At 39.5% G+C, this 17,527-nt stretch overlaps 1 protein-coding gene across 3 annotated transcripts; it reads left to right on the plus strand.

Moving 5' to 3' along the window:
• The first annotated feature begins 310 nt into the window (after window positions 1-310).
• cfap52 (cilia and flagella associated protein 52) lies at window positions 311-16,859 on the plus strand. Of its 3 annotated transcripts, none has more exons than XM_077525654.1 (15): window positions 311-461; window positions 1,062-1,153; window positions 1,795-1,994; window positions 2,251-2,387; window positions 2,529-2,657; window positions 3,881-3,977; window positions 5,419-5,535; window positions 5,636-5,736; window positions 5,881-6,051; window positions 7,290-7,438; window positions 9,181-9,326; window positions 9,530-9,681; window positions 10,950-11,055; window positions 16,146-16,257; window positions 16,409-16,859. In XM_077525654.1, the coding sequence occupies exons 2-15, from the start codon at window positions 1,090-1,092 to the stop codon at window positions 16,588-16,590; spliced, it is 1,863 nt and encodes a 620-aa protein (XP_077381780.1). In that variant the 5' UTR covers window positions 311-461; window positions 1,062-1,089; the 3' UTR covers window positions 16,591-16,859. The 3 variants fall into 3 exon arrangements, with proteins under 3 accessions (XP_077381780.1, XP_077381782.1, XP_077381781.1); XM_077525656.1 differs by lacking the exon at window positions 311-461 and adding an exon at window positions 631-977; XM_077525655.1 differs by lacking the exon at window positions 311-461 and having other exon boundaries at window positions 984-1,153.
• The last annotated feature ends 668 nt before the right edge of the window (window positions 16,860-17,527 follow it).

The raw sequence follows: 17,527 nt of genomic DNA on the forward strand, positions 1-17,527 counted from the left end.
ATATTGCTATTTGGATTTGATTAATTGTTCAGTCATATTATACACACTGTACATGAGGAAATGCAGTGGTACCTTGACATGAGTTATTTGTTCGGTGATCTTGTAACTCCATTTACTCGCATATCAAATCATTTTTCCTCTTTAAAATGATTAGAAATACCCCATAATGAAAAATTGTGCTTCTCTGAGTGCTCAGGCTCACCTGCTACGCTTGTGTCGACAGAAATGGCTCAAAATGGTAAATAAAGGTGAATTTGAGACGAACGTCAGGACGAATGGGAAGCGTTGAAAGGGAGGAGGGGGCGGTACTAGCAGGTCGCCCGTTGCTAGGCGACGTTTGTTAGTGGTTAGTGGACAACGTCACTTTTTAGCGAGAAAAGTTATTTCGACAGAATGTCAAATGAAGTGCTTTCATTGTAGTCACTCTTCACTTGCGATACAGGCTTTTGATAACGTCAACGGTAAGTTTTGCAACAACTTTGCACGTCGAACAGTACGTAATTATGTCGATGACGGAGTTTTATATGTATATTTAGAAAGGTATGTTTGTGAAAGTTGTAGGGCTACTGATGCGCAATATTTGCGCATCCAGGATCTAAACGTAGGGTTAACCAACGTGGCAAATGCAATTTTACATGGCCATGGGATTTATTTATTTTTTAATTGTGGCTTTACGGTGAACTGCAATGTATACATTTTGTGTCCAGTATGTTTGTTACGTCATTTAGTGACACGAAGGGCAAATTTGTATTTAAATGTAGTTAGTATAAAAGTGCTCTTCAAAAGACACCTTACATCACTGATCAGCATTAGCTGTATTTATTTTGGCGTCAATGACGCCTAGTGTCACGCCCCGTTATCGAGCTATTAATCTTAGTGACGTCACACTGCGCCAGTTTACGCGTAAAAAACGGCAATTAAGTGAAGTAGACGGCTTCCACTGTGTGAAAATGTTTGTGGTCTTTTAAAATATCATTGTAAGGACATAAATGTTTACTGTTGAATGTGTGTGTGTTTTTTTTTTAAATATAATATATATTTTTAAAAATCTAATTTTATAGAGTCATTGTACAGTGGATTTTCAGCAGCATGGAACTGCTGGAACCAAAAAACTATCCACCACTTGAACTGGCGGCGGTTTCCGGCTACAACGGTAAGTTTCCTAACAGCGAAAGAAAGAAAACAAAATATCAAATGTGAGCATTTAATGTGTTTTATTAGAACCGTACATAATAATAATCTAAAAACTAAAAATTATATGCTACAACTGAACGCTCCCAATCAGATGCTAACGCAAGTAGCATGTAGCTAAAAGCAAAATAACCAGAAAAGCTTGTTTCCTCTTTTGACTGTTCCATTTGTCAGGTGATTTACTCCATTCATTATTCTTGTTGTGCATGAGCTGAAACTAGCTATCTCATTTGATTTTGGGTGAAAATTGGGTGACTGACTTGCACACCCTGGACTGGTCGTCAACCAATCCTGAGGCATAGTCACACCAATTATATTATGTTAAAAGCATGGTGTCAATATTTAAATTCCCAAGCATGAAAGTCATGCCATGGACAAGCCCATCACCTGTCCTACTGGCCAACATGGAGTGGTATGTTTGTGTCTCAAACTTCTTAACATAATTTTTTTTCAGCGGCACATGGGTTCATTAATCGGCACATTAAGCGGACATACCGACAACGTTTGAGAGCAGCGACATGGGCTTAATTTTAATGAACTTTAAAATGAGGACAAATTAGAAGTCAGTCAACGTGATGTGCGTGCTTTCCTTCGTGATTTCAGGACAAGTGCATTTCGGCATGAGGCTGCATCCGGACAAAGAGCACCTCATCTATCCTCTGGGCTGTACCGTCGTCCTGGCACGGATAAAAGATGGCAAGAAGCACTTCCTGCACGGTCACACCAGCGACGTATCCTGCCTCTCCATGTCTAAAAGTGGAGTTTATATTGCCTCTGGACAAATCAATTGCAATGACTTTGAGGTAGACTTCAGAGACAAAAGATCATTCTCCCACCAACACCATCATGTTGTTTCTGTACTATCATATATGGTGGTTTCGAAAAGTACAAAAGCCACTTTTTCTGATAACATTTGAGGGACATAAAAAAAATAAAAAAAATGAGAGATAATATGAACAGGGGTGTGTAGACTTTATATCCACTGTATTTCCTTCAATAAAGTATTTTTTAAATTACTGTTTAATCCCCCTTTTCCACATATACATGCTCTTTCCCTAGGCCGAGATAATCGTCTGGGATTACGCCACACGATGCTTGTACACTAAGTTTGTGATCCACGAATCGAAGGTGGAGGCGTTGGCCTTTTCTCCCAATGACAAATATCTGGTGTCCCTCGGGGGTCAAGATGACGGAAGGCAAATCTCAAGTTTGTTCAGTAGAATAGTGAAAATAAAGTCGTTATTCAAATCATTATTAAAATAAAGTAGCTATGTTTTGAGCAACTTAAGAAGCCTATTTTATTTATTGATCTGACAGTTTTGAATGTTTTGTCTTAGAATCCTCTTGTGGAGCCTTGCGACCAAGCAGGCCGTTAGTTCAGCTGCAGCAGTCCCTTTGAGTTTATGTCACCGCCTCACCGTCAAGTACTCCAACACGAACGACAACATTTTCGTCTGTGCTGGCAGGTGGGTGAATGATCTCCATTTTCTTGACCGCTTATTCTTCACAAGGGTCGCTGGAGCCTATCTCAGCTGGCTTTGGGCAGTAGGCGGGGTACTGACTGGTCGCCAGCCAATCGCAGGGCACATAGAGACGAACAACCACCCACACTCACAAGCACACCTCGGGACAATTCGGAGCGCTCAATTAACCTGCCATGCACGTCTTTGGAATGTGGGAGGAGACTGGAGTACCCGGAGAAGACCCACGTGGGCACGGGGAGAACGTGCAAACTCCACCCAGGAAGGCCGGAGCCTGGACTCAAACCAGAGTCCTCAGAACTTGGAGACAGACGTGCTAACCACTCATCCACCGTGAATGATCTCAATCGTCTGAATTTTTTTTGGTTTCAAATGCTGTCAGTTTATAATATCCAAAAACATTTGGAATTTATCAATGCATTAATTGAAGGTGTTCAACTTAAAATAAATAAATAAAAGATTTGGCATCAGTTCTTTTTGATCAGTAGCAGCCAACATTTTCATTACTCTGTGCAATGTAATTGATTGACTGAGCTTATTGATGAATTTTTATTTTTTGTGAAACCCCCCCCCCCCCCCCCCCCCCCCCCAAAACATTCTTTCATTCCTTGTGCTATTTTATGATATCCATGCATGCAATTAAATCTAAAGAAATTATACTAATGGATATTTTGTAATCAATTTGGCTTTGCGTCATTCTAGGCAATGATCAAAGCTGTCATAATTTTCTACCAATCCTCAAACTTTAAGGGAATATTTGTTTTCATTAAAGGAAGAACTGACTCCGTTTGGCTGGACTTAATTGCATCCGTAGAGATTTCAAGGCAGCACACGAGCGACCGTTGACACAATTTATTGGATGCTCTTACAAATAACTTTTAGTGGTGCTGCACAGAAAAAACATTCTTTTGAGATTTGGAATGATATCCAAGTGTGCGTGGGGGTCAAATGTCACCTTAAAACATTCCTGACATGAAATAATATGGTCATGCATCAAAATGTTTTATTTTTTTTTCACTGATATTTTGCACTTTTAGATTTTCCTCATCCTTTTTTTTTTTTTTTTTTTCCAATGTTAACTTAAAATGCATTTATTTTTGGCTGGGTGGGTGTGGGAAGCCAACCCTAATTTTCATTTCGCAATATTTCACAATATGATTGGTAATAATAAAAAACAAATCAAAAACAATATGTAATTTGTGTTGCAGGGGAACTTTGCAAATCTGGGAGCTGGACGAGTGCAACAAGATTAAACCTACAGATTGTATACTGGGGAAACTGAAGAGGACAGTGAGGTGCATAGAGGTGCGTATAAAGTCATATTTTTGAATGCAAGTAAATAAGTTCAAGCTCAAAAGTGGACTAAGGCCAGTTAGCCAAAAATAACGCTACGCTAATTAGCAGACTGCCTGTCACAGCATCAGTGAATGTTGCATTTCCTCACCATGTAAAACCAAACTACTCCAATCTGCAACACATTGAAAACAAGTTTTTATTTCAGAAACTGACAAGTGATATGCACATTTTAGTGTAGATTGTGTCGTTTCCATTGAAACCATAAAGTCCAAATCGACAGGGTATTTACTGAGAAAACTGATTTTGCAATTGACGTGATTTGGTTAAGTTTAAGGGTTAATCTAAATTATGTTTAAAAGATTGTTGTGCTAGTGCACTCACCAGTTATTCTTTTGTATTCACAAAGCATAATTCTGAGCATTTCAGTGTAATTCTATTACCAAAATATTTTTTTACTGTACTCGGCTGGTTTTGAAGCAATTTTTTTCTTGGAGTTGTCTGAATTTGCAACAAAATATGATCAAAGTACTTTTTACCGACTTTTTCTGTGAAGTTTTTGTTTTTTTAAACCCACAGCATCTTACTGCTTCAAACTCTCCCTGCCATCAATGTTAATTCACTTTAAAAGAAATCCTAACGAGTACTGCCATCAACGTTAATTTATGTCAACTACGTGTTTTTTTTTGTTTGTTTGTTTTTTTCCAATGGGCAGCGCAACTTCTTGAGCAGCTGTGGTTTCAAGAATAGCTGGGGAAAGGGAAAAAAACAAAAAACAAAAAACACCCACTAACTATGGCCAGTAGATGGCAGCATTGTGTCTCTTTTCACTGGGATCCCGTGGATCAAAGAAATTGAAATGACATGACAATATGGCGGATCTTAGGAAATGCAACGTTTTCAAGGACGTGAATGATCAAAGCGTTGGTCACATTAAATCTAAATTACAGTGCGTCACTAAACAAAAAAACATTAGTGTCAGTCACCGTTGTGCAGAAAATGTATCTTTTAACAAAAAGTTTTCTCCTTATTTTTTCAATAATAACTTGGTGTCATTCAAATGATCTATTTTCAAATGGTAATTACTCATGAACGGAATAAAGTAGAATCATACTTTTTTTTCGAATAAAAGAATGGAGTCCAATCTTTACGGTAGCCACCATGTTTACGTAGTCATAGCACACAATTCTGTTTGACTTGAACATTGTGTGAAAATGCTTGAAATCGGCTAGTACTCTAGGGATTGTCTTTTTGGATAACGTTTGGCAGTAAAAGAGTAATATAAAAAGTTAGAATACTCAAAATGAAAATCATTAGCTTTGAGTGAGTTTTTGTCCTAGTACTCTGCCTTCCTCTCAACTTTCTAAAAACTTAGATCAGGGAGACTGTAAATTGTCCATTGGTATGAATGTGAATATGGCGACCGCTCACGCTGCCATTTTTTTCCTTATAGTTCGCACCGGATGACGAGTACATCTTCTGCGGCACTTCCAGTGGAGACATCTTGAAAATCCACGCCAAGACAAAGTGTCTGAGTCACTATGGTCCCTTGAAAACTAAACATAATCTGGTGAGAATTCCCACAGAGTTTCCAAATATAGTCCTGTTGGAATTCTTCTTCGGACATTAATTTTCATTTGTGGGGCGTTTCCAATGTGTTTTATGCGCAGGGAGCCAACGTGCTAAAGGCATTAAGTACGGGTGAACTACTTGTTGGTTCTGGATTTGGTACCTTGACACTGTGTTCCACGGCTAACTTCAAAGCTATCAAGTGAGTACCATCACTAAAAAAGGATTTGGAACTGCCAGTAGATGCCACAAGATGGTTGTAAAGCACTGTTAGAAATGATAACAGTCAAGTTCCCTGTTTGGGAATGTGAGGGACTTACTCCTTCCCCTTTTTCTTCCACATTAGACAAGTGCAGATGAACAACGGAGTGACGTCCATCGCTCTCAAAGACGACGGCCGCCACTTTTTCGCTGGCACGGATGCTTCCGAGATCTACTGCCTCGACCTGCAGGACTTCAAAGCCGAGCTCGTCTCCACCAATCATCACGGCGCCGTCAAGGACGTCTCCATCGCTTTGTGAGTAGCGGCGTCACACATAAAAAAGAAATCAGCTACTCTCATTGACTATATTGTTTTTACACCGCAGGCATCCTTTCAGGTTTGAACTGAAAAACAAGCTGGATAGACATAAGCTGAGTAGACTAATGTAGCCTTAGGCTGATGATGAAAGTTTCGTTCTTATCAAATTACAAAAAGTAGAAAGATAGTCTGTAGTTCTCGTCTTTTGTGAATGAATGAAATGAAATGAAATGAAATGAAAACATGTTCTCCAAAATATATTGTAGGCCTATTGAGTTCAGTACCCACTAACCACACTAGAGAGCAGTATAAACACACTTACTGTTCTTATGTACTACAGCTTACTAACGGCTATATTGGAATTATTGGGGGGAAATGACTAAATTAGGTTGTTATTTATTATAAAAGTTATTATTATTATTATTATTATTATTATTATTATACATTTCCGTTATTAGTAGCAGTTGTAATAAATGCAATTCTTACTAGTATTTAGGCATTTGATTTGATTTGATTTGATTTGATTTGATTTGAGAATGAAAAGGATGACAATGAGTTAATATAGATGTCAGTTAAATGGATTCAGCAGTAAAAAGTTGATATTTTGTCCAGAATTAATTTGATAACGTCATTATTTTTCTGAAAATGACATCACAGGTGCTCAGGAAACAGGTAATGACTAATCAGATGCTCACCTGTCTTCTGGGTCTGGTCATGTGACGGCAGAAAACTGAGCCTTGATTGGTCGTTTGTTGGGCATGTGTGATGTCATAATCAGTTGACAACAAGTGGCAAAATGTGTGATTAAAGGTATTGATTGTACATGGAAAATAATGACATCACATTAATTATAGACAAAATATGATCTAAATGAGTCAAGTAAACCTTTAATGATCAATGATAATTAGAATTGACATCATACCGCACATATAATAAGGATTCATACAATTAATTGTTAAACTTTTTACATTTGGCATCCTGTTTATAGATAAAGTAGGACACTAAGTGAGCCCACTTTTATAACAAGTTTCTTTGATGTTGCTTTATTGTTTTAGAACTCGTGTGTAAACCAAACAAATACACATTGTCGTAAATCATTTCACCATACGATTGGAACTTCACAACAAGGAACCTGACCCGCACTGAATACTTTTCTCACATCTCACATTTATATCTTATTGTCAGCTACAGATGTTCATCTCCAGCTTTTGTTGCTTTTTGTCCTGCGTCATCAGCGGCTCCTCAGAATTGTTTGTCACCGGCTCAGAGGAGGACATCAGGGTGTGGCACATAGACAAGTCCAAAGAGCTGCTGAGAATCCCACAACCTTGCCTTACCTGTAACTCTTTGCACCTGATGATTGACGGACACAGCATTGTCACTGGTAGGAATCAATGCACACAGCTCTCGGTGTAGAAATAAGGCAATTTCTTTCTTTCATTCAACTTTTTTATTGTTGTTTTATTTAATGCTATTTATTAATTTATTATCATTCACTCACATCCATTTTCACTGAAGCAATCCCCTTCACTCCCGGCTTTACTGGATTTTGACTGATTTTGCTAGTCTCACAGAATATTGTGTTCTATTGCTATAAAATATGGAACCTACCAAAAGATTAGTCTCTTTTTTTCATCTTCTTTCATTGTTTCCATTTTGCAGCAATTAGCACGAGAATATAGCTAAGTTTCATCATTATTCACAAACCTGTTGAAAACACCGGGAAAAAGAGCTTGTTGCAACATGGCCCTGGCTGATCTGTTGTACTGTGCTGCCACCAGCTGGCCGTGTTTTGTAATAACTACCATTGCCTTAAGCCACCTCTTCATGTCAGAATCTGCATCAAAGCCTTTTGTATGCTCTAGCATAAAACAACAACAACGTATAAATGTGTTTTAGGGAGTGAAGGACAAAGTATTAAAACTATATTTATACGTTATTATTATTATTATTATTATTATTATTATTATTATTATTATTATTGTTATTGTAGATATCAAGGGACAGGGCGGCACGGTGGCCGAGTGGTTAGCACGTCCGCCTCCCAGTTCTGAGGACTCCGGTTCGAGTCCAGGCTCCGGCCTTCCTGGGTGGAGTTTGCATGTTCTCCCCGTGCCTGCGTGGGTCTTCTCCGGGTACTCCGGTCTCCTCCCACATTCCAAAGACGTGCATGGCAGGTTAATTGGGCGCTCCAAATTGTCCCTAGGTGTGCTTGTGCGTATGGATGGTTGTTCGTCTCTGTGTGCCCTGCGATTGGCTGGCAACCAGTCCAGGGTGTCCCCCGCCTACTGCCCAGAGCCAGCTGAGATAGGCGCCAGCACCCCCCGCGACCCTTGTGAGGAATAAGCGGTCAAGAAAATGGATGGATGGATGGATATCAAGGGACAATTACAAACCATGTGAGAACGAGGAGAACATCCACACAGGATGTTGACCTGAGTGAAGATTTGAACCCAAAAGCTCTGGGAACTCTAACCAACGCTAACCATTAGCTTACCGTGCTTCCAAAAGCAAGCATGATCGGTTAATTTAATCTGAATCATCTTTATTGACCCAATTTGTAAAAACACACAGGGAATTTGTTTCAGGTAGTGTGAATGTCACACATTTTGAAGTAACAACTATGACAAAGAAATGATACATCCAGTGAATATAGAGATATTAGAGAGTCAAAGTAATGTGCTGTAGCACAAACTGATGACAGTTGTGCAGACATTGAGGACAGTCATCAAGCAAAGAAAGTGAAGTGAAGAGGTAGTGGCCAGGATGTAGGAGGGTCCAAGAGAGTGAAGAATCTAAATTGCCCATAAGTGTAAATGTGAGCGTGAACGAATGGCTGACAGTGGTGCCCAAGTCTGGTCCTCGAGAGCCCCTATCCAGCCTGTTTTTCATGTCTCTCTCCTTCAACACAGCTGAATCAAATGAGCAGCTCATCAGGAAGCTTTGCAGACGCCTGATAACGATCTTGGTCATGAATCAGGTGTGTGGGTGGAGAGAAACACGGAAAACAGGCTGGATAAGGGGCTCTTGAGGACCAAACTTGGACACCCTTATGCCCTGTGACTGACTGGCGACCAATCCAAGCTGGATTTCATCACGTTTTTTCTTCTTCTCTTCTTCTCACAGGTTGGAATGACGGAAAGATCCGCATCTTTGCACCGCAGAGCGGCCGCCTCATGCTCATCATTCACAATGCGCACCGAAATGGCGTGTCAGCCATCAAGGGGTCCACGGACTGCAAGAAAATTGTCAGTGGGGGGCAGGATGGCACGGTCAGTCTTGCATGATAATGATGAAGATGATGACACAAGCTAGATTTTTCAGTAATTAACAGTAGAACCAAAAAGTATTTGACCAATTTTTGTGATAAATGTTTTTTTGTGGCATTTCCCCGCCTCATAATCCACGTGACAATCTGAGATTCACCTCAAGTGATGTCTGAACAAAGTATGTCTGTTTAATGAATCCAATGTAGGTATGCGTTTGGGAGCTGCTGAAGCACGGCCAACGACGGCTTGCGTTCTTGACGGAGCACAAAGCCATGGTCAGGTCTGTCCAGATCAAGAGCGATGATAAGGAGGCGATCACTGCCAGCATGGACGGAACCTGCATCCTCTGGGACATCGAGTGAGTTGCATTACAGTCTTCCCTTGAAATATCAATGAATAGTGGATGAGGTTTTCAATACTCACACATAATTATAGTGTTAATACTCTGCAAAGAGCAACTATTATTCCGAGTTAAGTCACAAGTCAAAATGGCGGTCTTATGGAGCATTCGAGGAAGGTTTGAAGTAGGATTTATCCTACTCGAAGTATCCCAGTTCCGACCTTAAACCATTTGAGACAAATGTAAACATCAAATATGGCTGATTCAGATCAATTGTTCTGGTTGTGTCACGTGAACGTATGTCTTGTATTAACATTTGTCTCAAGTGATTTGAGGTTAGAACTGACACAGTCCGAGTGGGATGAATCCAGAAAAATTTCCCACTTTAGTGAATGCAGCATTTTTCTTAGTGAAAGGCATCTCTCTGCTCATTGTGAAAGCATTGGATTTTGGATTATTGTAATTTAATTTGTGGGGATTATTTTGATTTGAAAAAGTGATGAAATGTGTGCACAGTTTCAAGATTCACATTACATACCAATTCATTTTAGTATAGATGAGACAAATGGCTTTAATGCACATGAATTTTTATTTTTGTATTTTTTGGCTTACTTTAGGAAAAGTCATCAAATCTGTCAGGTTAACCTGTTTGACATCTATTAAACACGACACAAAAAGGAGAGAAGACACTCAGTTCAGGGCTCGCGAGGAAAGAGGAGAGGAACTGATACAATTCACTTCTGCACTCTCTGAAGATTCCTCTCCTCACCCTCTCTTTTTATTTGGTTTTCCACGCCCCAAGTTACATGGGTGTTCCAACCCTAAAAATGCAAATGCAAGGCATAGTTGGAACACAGTGTACTTGTTTGTTTATGTGTTGTGCATGTGAGTGGAAGACTGCTGAGTATGTGTGGTCAAGTTTGCAATAATTTCTTAACAGAAAACAGGCGGCCTCAGCAGACTGGCTCGAACCATTCTGCTGCGTTAGATGTTGTGTTCTTCAGCTTTTTGAGTCATCTTCAAATAGCCAGGCTATGTGAATGTGAGTGGGAACAGAGCAAAGCATTCTTCATTGCAAGAAGAAGCAATTCTTTTTTGCAAGCAAAGCAGTCTTCATTGCAAGCAGAAGTAGTTCTTCATTGCAGCAAATGTATAACTTATTATTTACAATTATTCCTACAAAATCTACGTTTTTTTTTTTTTTAAAGTGTTTTTAGTCCAATAAGTCTCCGTTAAAATGTCTGCGTTCAAAACCAATAAATGTTCTGCTGAATGTTTTCATGTAGGAAATTTGTGCGGATTCGGAAGATAACTACCAAAAACTCGTCATTCAAGACCGTGTGCTACCATCCTGAAGAACACCAGATTGTCACCAGCGGCACCGACAGAAGGGTAGGTTTCGCCGACGTTATTTCCATTCCCCCTCAGTGTTTAGTTTGCAGTGGAGTGACTCCATCTTGACACATTCGGATTTTCAGCCAATATATATCAAGTATAAGACACAGAAATAAATCGGGGGTAAACATGCCCGCTAATCTAAATGTCTCATTATTGCATCATAATATTTTCCACTCACTGAGCCGAGCAGAAGCGAGAAGCCTGCTGCTGTGCTACGATTAGCGCGGCCTCCCACGGCGACCACTGGCACAACACACGCACAAACGTCCACAGATTAGTTTGCAAAGCCCGTCGTGTATTTCTTGGCTCGTCGTAATTAGGCCGCCTCCGTCCTTGTTCCCCCAATGTGTGTGCACTTCATCCACACCCCCTTTAACCTGAGCTCACACTCCTGCCGAGAGACACAGAAGACACAGAAGTACAGACTCTAACACGTACAAAAGTTAAAAAAAAAAATGTTTTTACTGTCAGTTATAGTGTTGCATGTTGTTGTTTAAGAGCCAGCTAGCGTTTGCTTGATCTTCAAGCTGTCAAAACAACAAATTCCCATAGCTTTCTTAAACTTGTGAACTGAGTAACAAAAAATGTTAAATTAGCTAGCATCGGAAAAATACACAAAATTCCTTACATGTCTGGTTTTTGTTCGATTACAAACAATTTTTTAGCATGTGAGGATGGTGGTTTTAGGCACAAGAAACAACTTATTCCCCATTTCTTTACAATATGTTCTATGCGCCCCCACTTGTCTGATCATGCTATTCTGATTAATATTGTGTTTGTGAAATATGAATTGAGCAGCAAAATCCAATCATTTTGATTCATTTCAGTGAGCTGCCATTTTGCCTTGTACTTCCGCTTGCTGTTGACCGATAATGACAATCAGGTAATGACCGTCAACGCTCGCTCACATGTTTTCTGGGTTTGGTCATGTGACGTTCACAAGCTAGACAAGAGTAAGGCGCTGTGATGTCATTTTTAGTTGACAGCAAGTGGCAGTTGAAGGCAAAATGGCCGCCCCGAGATGGAGGAAAAACAGGTGGATTTAGCTGCTTATGCTGCATTCGAGGATGGTCGGAAGTCGGATATATCAGAGTTGGTTTTTCCCAGTCCTGACCTCAAAGTGTTCGAGGCAAAAGTAAACAACCAAAATGGCAGATTGTGCTAAATTGGTTTTTTTTTTAATTTTGGTCCTCAAAACACATTTTGACCTCCAGAAAACTTACCTTTTTGCAATTTTGCTTCATTTATTGTTTTAATCTTATTTCATAAGCATTCCATACAGTTACGGTAAGTAGTTGACCGTATAATATCATGCAGGGAGATAGTGGCAATACTATCACGTACGTTGCATTACGTGAAGTTATGGCAAATATTTATGAATGAACAAAGCTATCTAGTTTTATACTCGAGTAAATTGTGTTTTGCCATTCAGAGTGATGTCACATTGTAGTCCGCCGGTGAAGTCGGGGTCCTTTTTTTCTTCCGACTTTGCAATTGGAATTTCCGAGTTCAAGGGGGAGTTCCCGTATACACTTGCTGGTTTGAACTGGCAAAAGTCCGACTTCCGACCATCCTCGAATGCAGCATCAATTCATATTCCACAAACAATATTAAAGGGCAAGTCAAACTTAAACATTTCTTGACATTTCTTGATATGTTATATGTGACCTCACTCGTCGAAACATGACACTCTGAATACTATTAGTATTACATTTGTTGAATACGAGTTATGAACCGAATTCCAGGCTTTTTTTAAATCCATCTCAGCCATTTTGCCACATGCTGTCGAATAAAGATGACATCACAGTGGCTCAGGACTCCAGCAACAACCAATCACAGCTCACCTGTTTTCTGAAGCTGAGCTGTGATTGGTTGTTACCTGAGACCTGAGCAACTGTGATGTTATTGTCACTCAGCAGCAAGTGGTAAAATTGCCTCCGATATGGATAAAAATTGCTGGATTTTGCTGTTTAACTCATATTTCACTAACATATTTACCGGAATACAATATTTAGACTAGTGGGGCTGCATAGAATTGTCAAGATTTTTTTATTTTTTATTTTTTTGACTAAACGGAATGCCATGTTTAGACCATCCATCTATGGGCATTTTTAAACCTATCCCTCATAAGTGTAAACAGTAAAAATAAAAAGTCCTTAAAAAAATACTAAAGTACAGATAACCTACCTGAGAAATCTGTTGAAGTACACAGAAAACATGTACCCTCGTAATGTACTTCATTACTTCCCACCTCTGCCAAAAGTTGAAGCTAACTTGCGCTGATTAGCACAACTGTGACGAAGGATGTATGCAGGGCAGCGCTCGTGCCTTCCTGTGTGCGGATGTGTCGACGCCAGCCTCACGTCAGCCAATTCCACCATCTGCTCATCCTAGGACACAGGCACACTGTCTGCGGGCAGTTGAAGACGCCCGTATCGGCCAGAGCTTTACAAATATACTAGAGATGTGATGTGAGAGCTGTCCGGTCGAATATCGCAATACGACCGAATTGTGCCCAAAACTCAATTCATTAGTGATCCTGGTGCATCAGATTCACTGCCTTGAAGCTAGATGGTTATCTTGGGCATTCAACCGTCTATTTTCTATAGTGCTTGTCCTTGTTAAGGTCATAGGCTATGGTAAAGCAGTTAGTCGTATAATACATATAGACAAAGGAAAATTTACACTCTTATTCACACTTATGGAAAACGTATAATTGTCAATGAACTTAGTAGGAATACAAGTCAGGAGATCATGCAAATGCCACACATGAAGCTCGGAATCCGGATTTAAACCTGAACTTCAGAAGTGTGAAGCAGATAAACTGCAAACCCTGCTAAGTGCATGAAAATCGGCGGCACATTTGCATGATATAATCTAGCATGTAAGTGGTCAAAAAAAAAAAAAAAAAAAGTTGATTCCCAACTTTTTCTCTCTTGATATATGTGCGAACAATGCCGTGCATCCTCGCATGCGCGGCTCAGCTTTTGGACCGCGGCCCGGTTTCCCCCCGAGAACACAGATGGGCCAAGTAAAGTCGCACAGGCGGCGTCGCTAATAAGCTGCTCGAATGAGATGAGGCAGGGAGAGGTCGTGACTGGAAAGCGCCAAGAGACCGAGGAAAACAAAAGACGAGATGTTTGGGGTGACTTGAAGAGGTTTACACTTGTTTATGTGGTGTTGTTGTTGTTGTTTTTTAATGTTGGTACGAGCACCTTTACCATACTTGAAGTTGTTAGCGCTTCTACACTCTAATGTAATCAATAGCAATTATATACAGTATAGCGCCGTCACTATCAAATATTTTTTAAATTCATAGCAGCATATGAAGTTAGACAATATAATAGTACTCCCAGCCATACAGTCTTTATCCTCTGTGTAGAAAAACTAATAATAGTGCCACACTGACAAGCTGAGAGAGGAGTTGAGACGTCTCAATCAACATTTGTCTGTAAGTGCCCATGGTGGGCACCAAATACACGTTCCAACAATTTTTGTTGCTTTTTCTTTTGGGGGAGGCTGGAACGAATGAATGGTGTTTCCATTCATTTCAGTGAGAAAATATTATTTGAGATATGAGTGCTTTGCGTTACGAGCATGGTCGCACAAATTAAACTGGCATCTCACTGTACCATTATACTTGGTTGATTATAGTACTTTCATGTTTATTGTATTTGCGGAGACATATTAATTAATCTGTATACAAACAATTAAAATGTCAGTTTTCCATCATATGTCTGCTTTGTGAGTAAATAACAGACGGATACTAATATGTCATTAAAACATTTTCGTTTCATCAGTTATATAATCAGTGCTGCCCTTAATAACAAAAATGATGTGTTCGTGTGCACCACCGTAATGTTTTTGTTACCTGTTCTATAAATAACCACAGACAACAATCGTCTTTTTGTCATACTTTGACAGCTGCAAAGCCTCAGGGATGATTAACTTTGGCTTCCATTTAGTAAGCATAATTTCCACCTTAGCATTTTATACAGGTTGACATATGGTAGAAGATCACACTGTAAATTAGTCATTTTTTATATACAATATAACCTAGCAAAATTATAAGATGAAACCAACCAGAGTGCACCCAACTAAGAAAATCTGTAAATTTCCTCAAATAAAGGCTTCTGCTCAAGTTAACACCCTTCCCTATGCTATGGCTATGCTAAAAGACATGTCATATATTTTCACAAATTAGGGCCTCTGCCTTACCTCCAATTGTGCCTAGTAATTTCTGATCTCTTATACTCTGCTGCCACCTGCTTGCCGTTTTTTTTTATTACTACCATTGCTTTAAGCGACCTCTTCAGGTCAGAGGCTGCATCAAACCCATGTGTATGCGCTAGCATAAAATAACGTAAAAAAAAAATAAAAATAACAAAACATATAAATACGTTTTTGGGACCATGGCAATATTTAAAATAGAACATTTTTTTTATACATTTTTGGGAGCTAATGAATTGAATACAAGACATTTTGAGCCCTCTATTTCATGAGTCTGATATATTTTCTCCTCATTAAAACCCTGACATATGATCTGACACATGCATTGCACGGATAATCCATTAGAGGGCAGTATCACCCAGCTGATGGCTTTTCCGTAGAAAATTTTCTTTCTGATTTTTGGAAATATTAATCTATTTGATGTCTGTTTATTATTATGTTTTTGACAGTTATAAATGTATGAATTGCATTGTGACCGGGTGTATCAAATATGACACAAATCAAAAGTCATATGTGGAAGTTGATTTTCAAAAACAAAACAAAAATAAAATATTTTTTTCTTTTTTTGTTTGTTCAACAGGACCAATAAATACTCTAGTTACAAAGAATCAGAATTTTCTCTCATATATTTCATGGTTCAGGCTGGTAGTGACTTTACAATTTGAATTGAAAAGCACCGAAAGCTAATATTGTCAGTCATGTGCGTTATCTGCCATTGGAGAAGCAATCAGAATTTTAAAACAAGCACATGAAGACAGCTGGCGAGAGCTCCAGTCGAGCTTACACAACAAATGCATCTTGGTCTATCTTTTTATTGCCGCTGTCAAATAAATAACTGTCGGCTACCTGTTCAGATCGTCTATTGGGACGTGCACGACGGGACAGCAATCAGAGAGCTGCAGGACACAGAGACGTCGGCCATCAACTGCATGCACATCTCCCATGACGGCAGATTCTTTGTGACAGGTAACGGACCATTAGGCAGCTGCTCCGCACTGTCTCGTCCCTCTGCTACACTTTCAGCCATGTAATTCTCTCCGTTTTTTTCGATAGTTGTTTTTTTTTTTTCCACAATAAAGTTAAATTAAATGAATACTCGACGACTTTTCTCTGTCAGGCGGCGAAGACAAGCTGGTGAGGGTGTGGGACTACATGGACGGCACGGTCACCCACGTCGGAAAAGCTCACGGCGGCTCCATCACCAGCGTGGAGATCTGCTGCAACAACAGCACCCTCATCAGCACCAGCGTGGACGGAGCCGTCATGCGCTGGAAGTTTCCTCACCCCGTCTTGGAGTGACGGAGCGTGTCGGGCTGGACGAGTTACACTCGCTACACTGCAGTGAGGCATAATTGCATAGGGGTCGTTTTATTTATATACAGTTTGAGGAATAATGGTAAAGGCACTAGGCAAAAAAATAAATATAATTCTTATTTCACAATATATTTATGCCCCATTGCTTTTTATATGTCTCCCATCTCGAAACCATGCATATAGTGCTATTTTCAAAAAGTTACTGATTTTCAATATCTAGCATTCATAATAAAGGCAATCCCTATTGACATTGACATTGTGGATAAAGTGCATAAATGATCATATAGCTTGTCATTAGAACACAGTAAATTCTGTGGAGTAAATTTTACTCGAATTCTATTTGGTCCCACTCTAAATAGAATAAAATTTACACCTGTAAGAGAGTAAATTTGACCCCAAAAGTATTTTTAGCGTGTACGAGAGAATTTGCCTATCACATGGAAAAAACAAAACAAACAAAAAAACTATTACAAATTCTCAGAAATTCAAAGTAAATTTTGCAAGGAGCGATTGGCTAAATTTTACTAGTTTATTAAAAAAAAAAAAAAAAGTTAAGGGTTGAGGACCGAACTCAGGACCTTCACCTTGGGAGACTGCCACTCTACCACCTGAGCTATGCCACTCCTACTGTTTGCTTATATCCAAGAGGAGACCAAAAACATCGTTTATGGTCTTGGAGGAAAATTGCATCTGACAGGGAGTAGATTGGCTATCTCCCAACATTAAGTTGTGGCTTTGTTCCTCAACCCTTGCGTGACCTTTTATTTATTTTTTATTTTTTTTTTAACTCCCTTCCAAGTGTACATTTTACTCTATTTAGAGTGGGATCAAATAGACTCAGTTTAGAGTAAAATTTGTTCTGCAGAATTTACTGTGAACCTTTATACTCCTGCCTTTATATAATCATATTATAACGGTGAAG

The sequence above is a fragment of the Festucalex cinctus genome, chromosome 6 (genome assembly GCF_051991245.1).
Source record: "Festucalex cinctus isolate MCC-2025b chromosome 6, RoL_Fcin_1.0, whole genome shotgun sequence".
Classification (NCBI taxonomy): Eukaryota; Metazoa; Chordata; class Actinopteri; order Syngnathiformes; family Syngnathidae; genus Festucalex; species Festucalex cinctus.

Excerpts from the sequence above, each read along its gene's own strand:
- cfap52 (XM_077525654.1), top strand. The coding sequence starts at position 1,090 with ATGGAACTGCTGGAACCAAAAAACTATCCACCACTTGAACTGGCGGCG. Across the intron at positions 2,658-3,880 it reads ATTTTCGTCTGTGCTGGCAG|GGGAACTTTGCAAATCTGGG; the intron begins GTGGGTGAATGA and ends TTTGTGTTGCAG. Across the intron at positions 16,258-16,408 it reads CGGCAGATTCTTTGTGACAG|GCGGCGAAGACAAGCTGGTG; the intron begins GTAACGGACCAT and ends TTTCTCTGTCAG.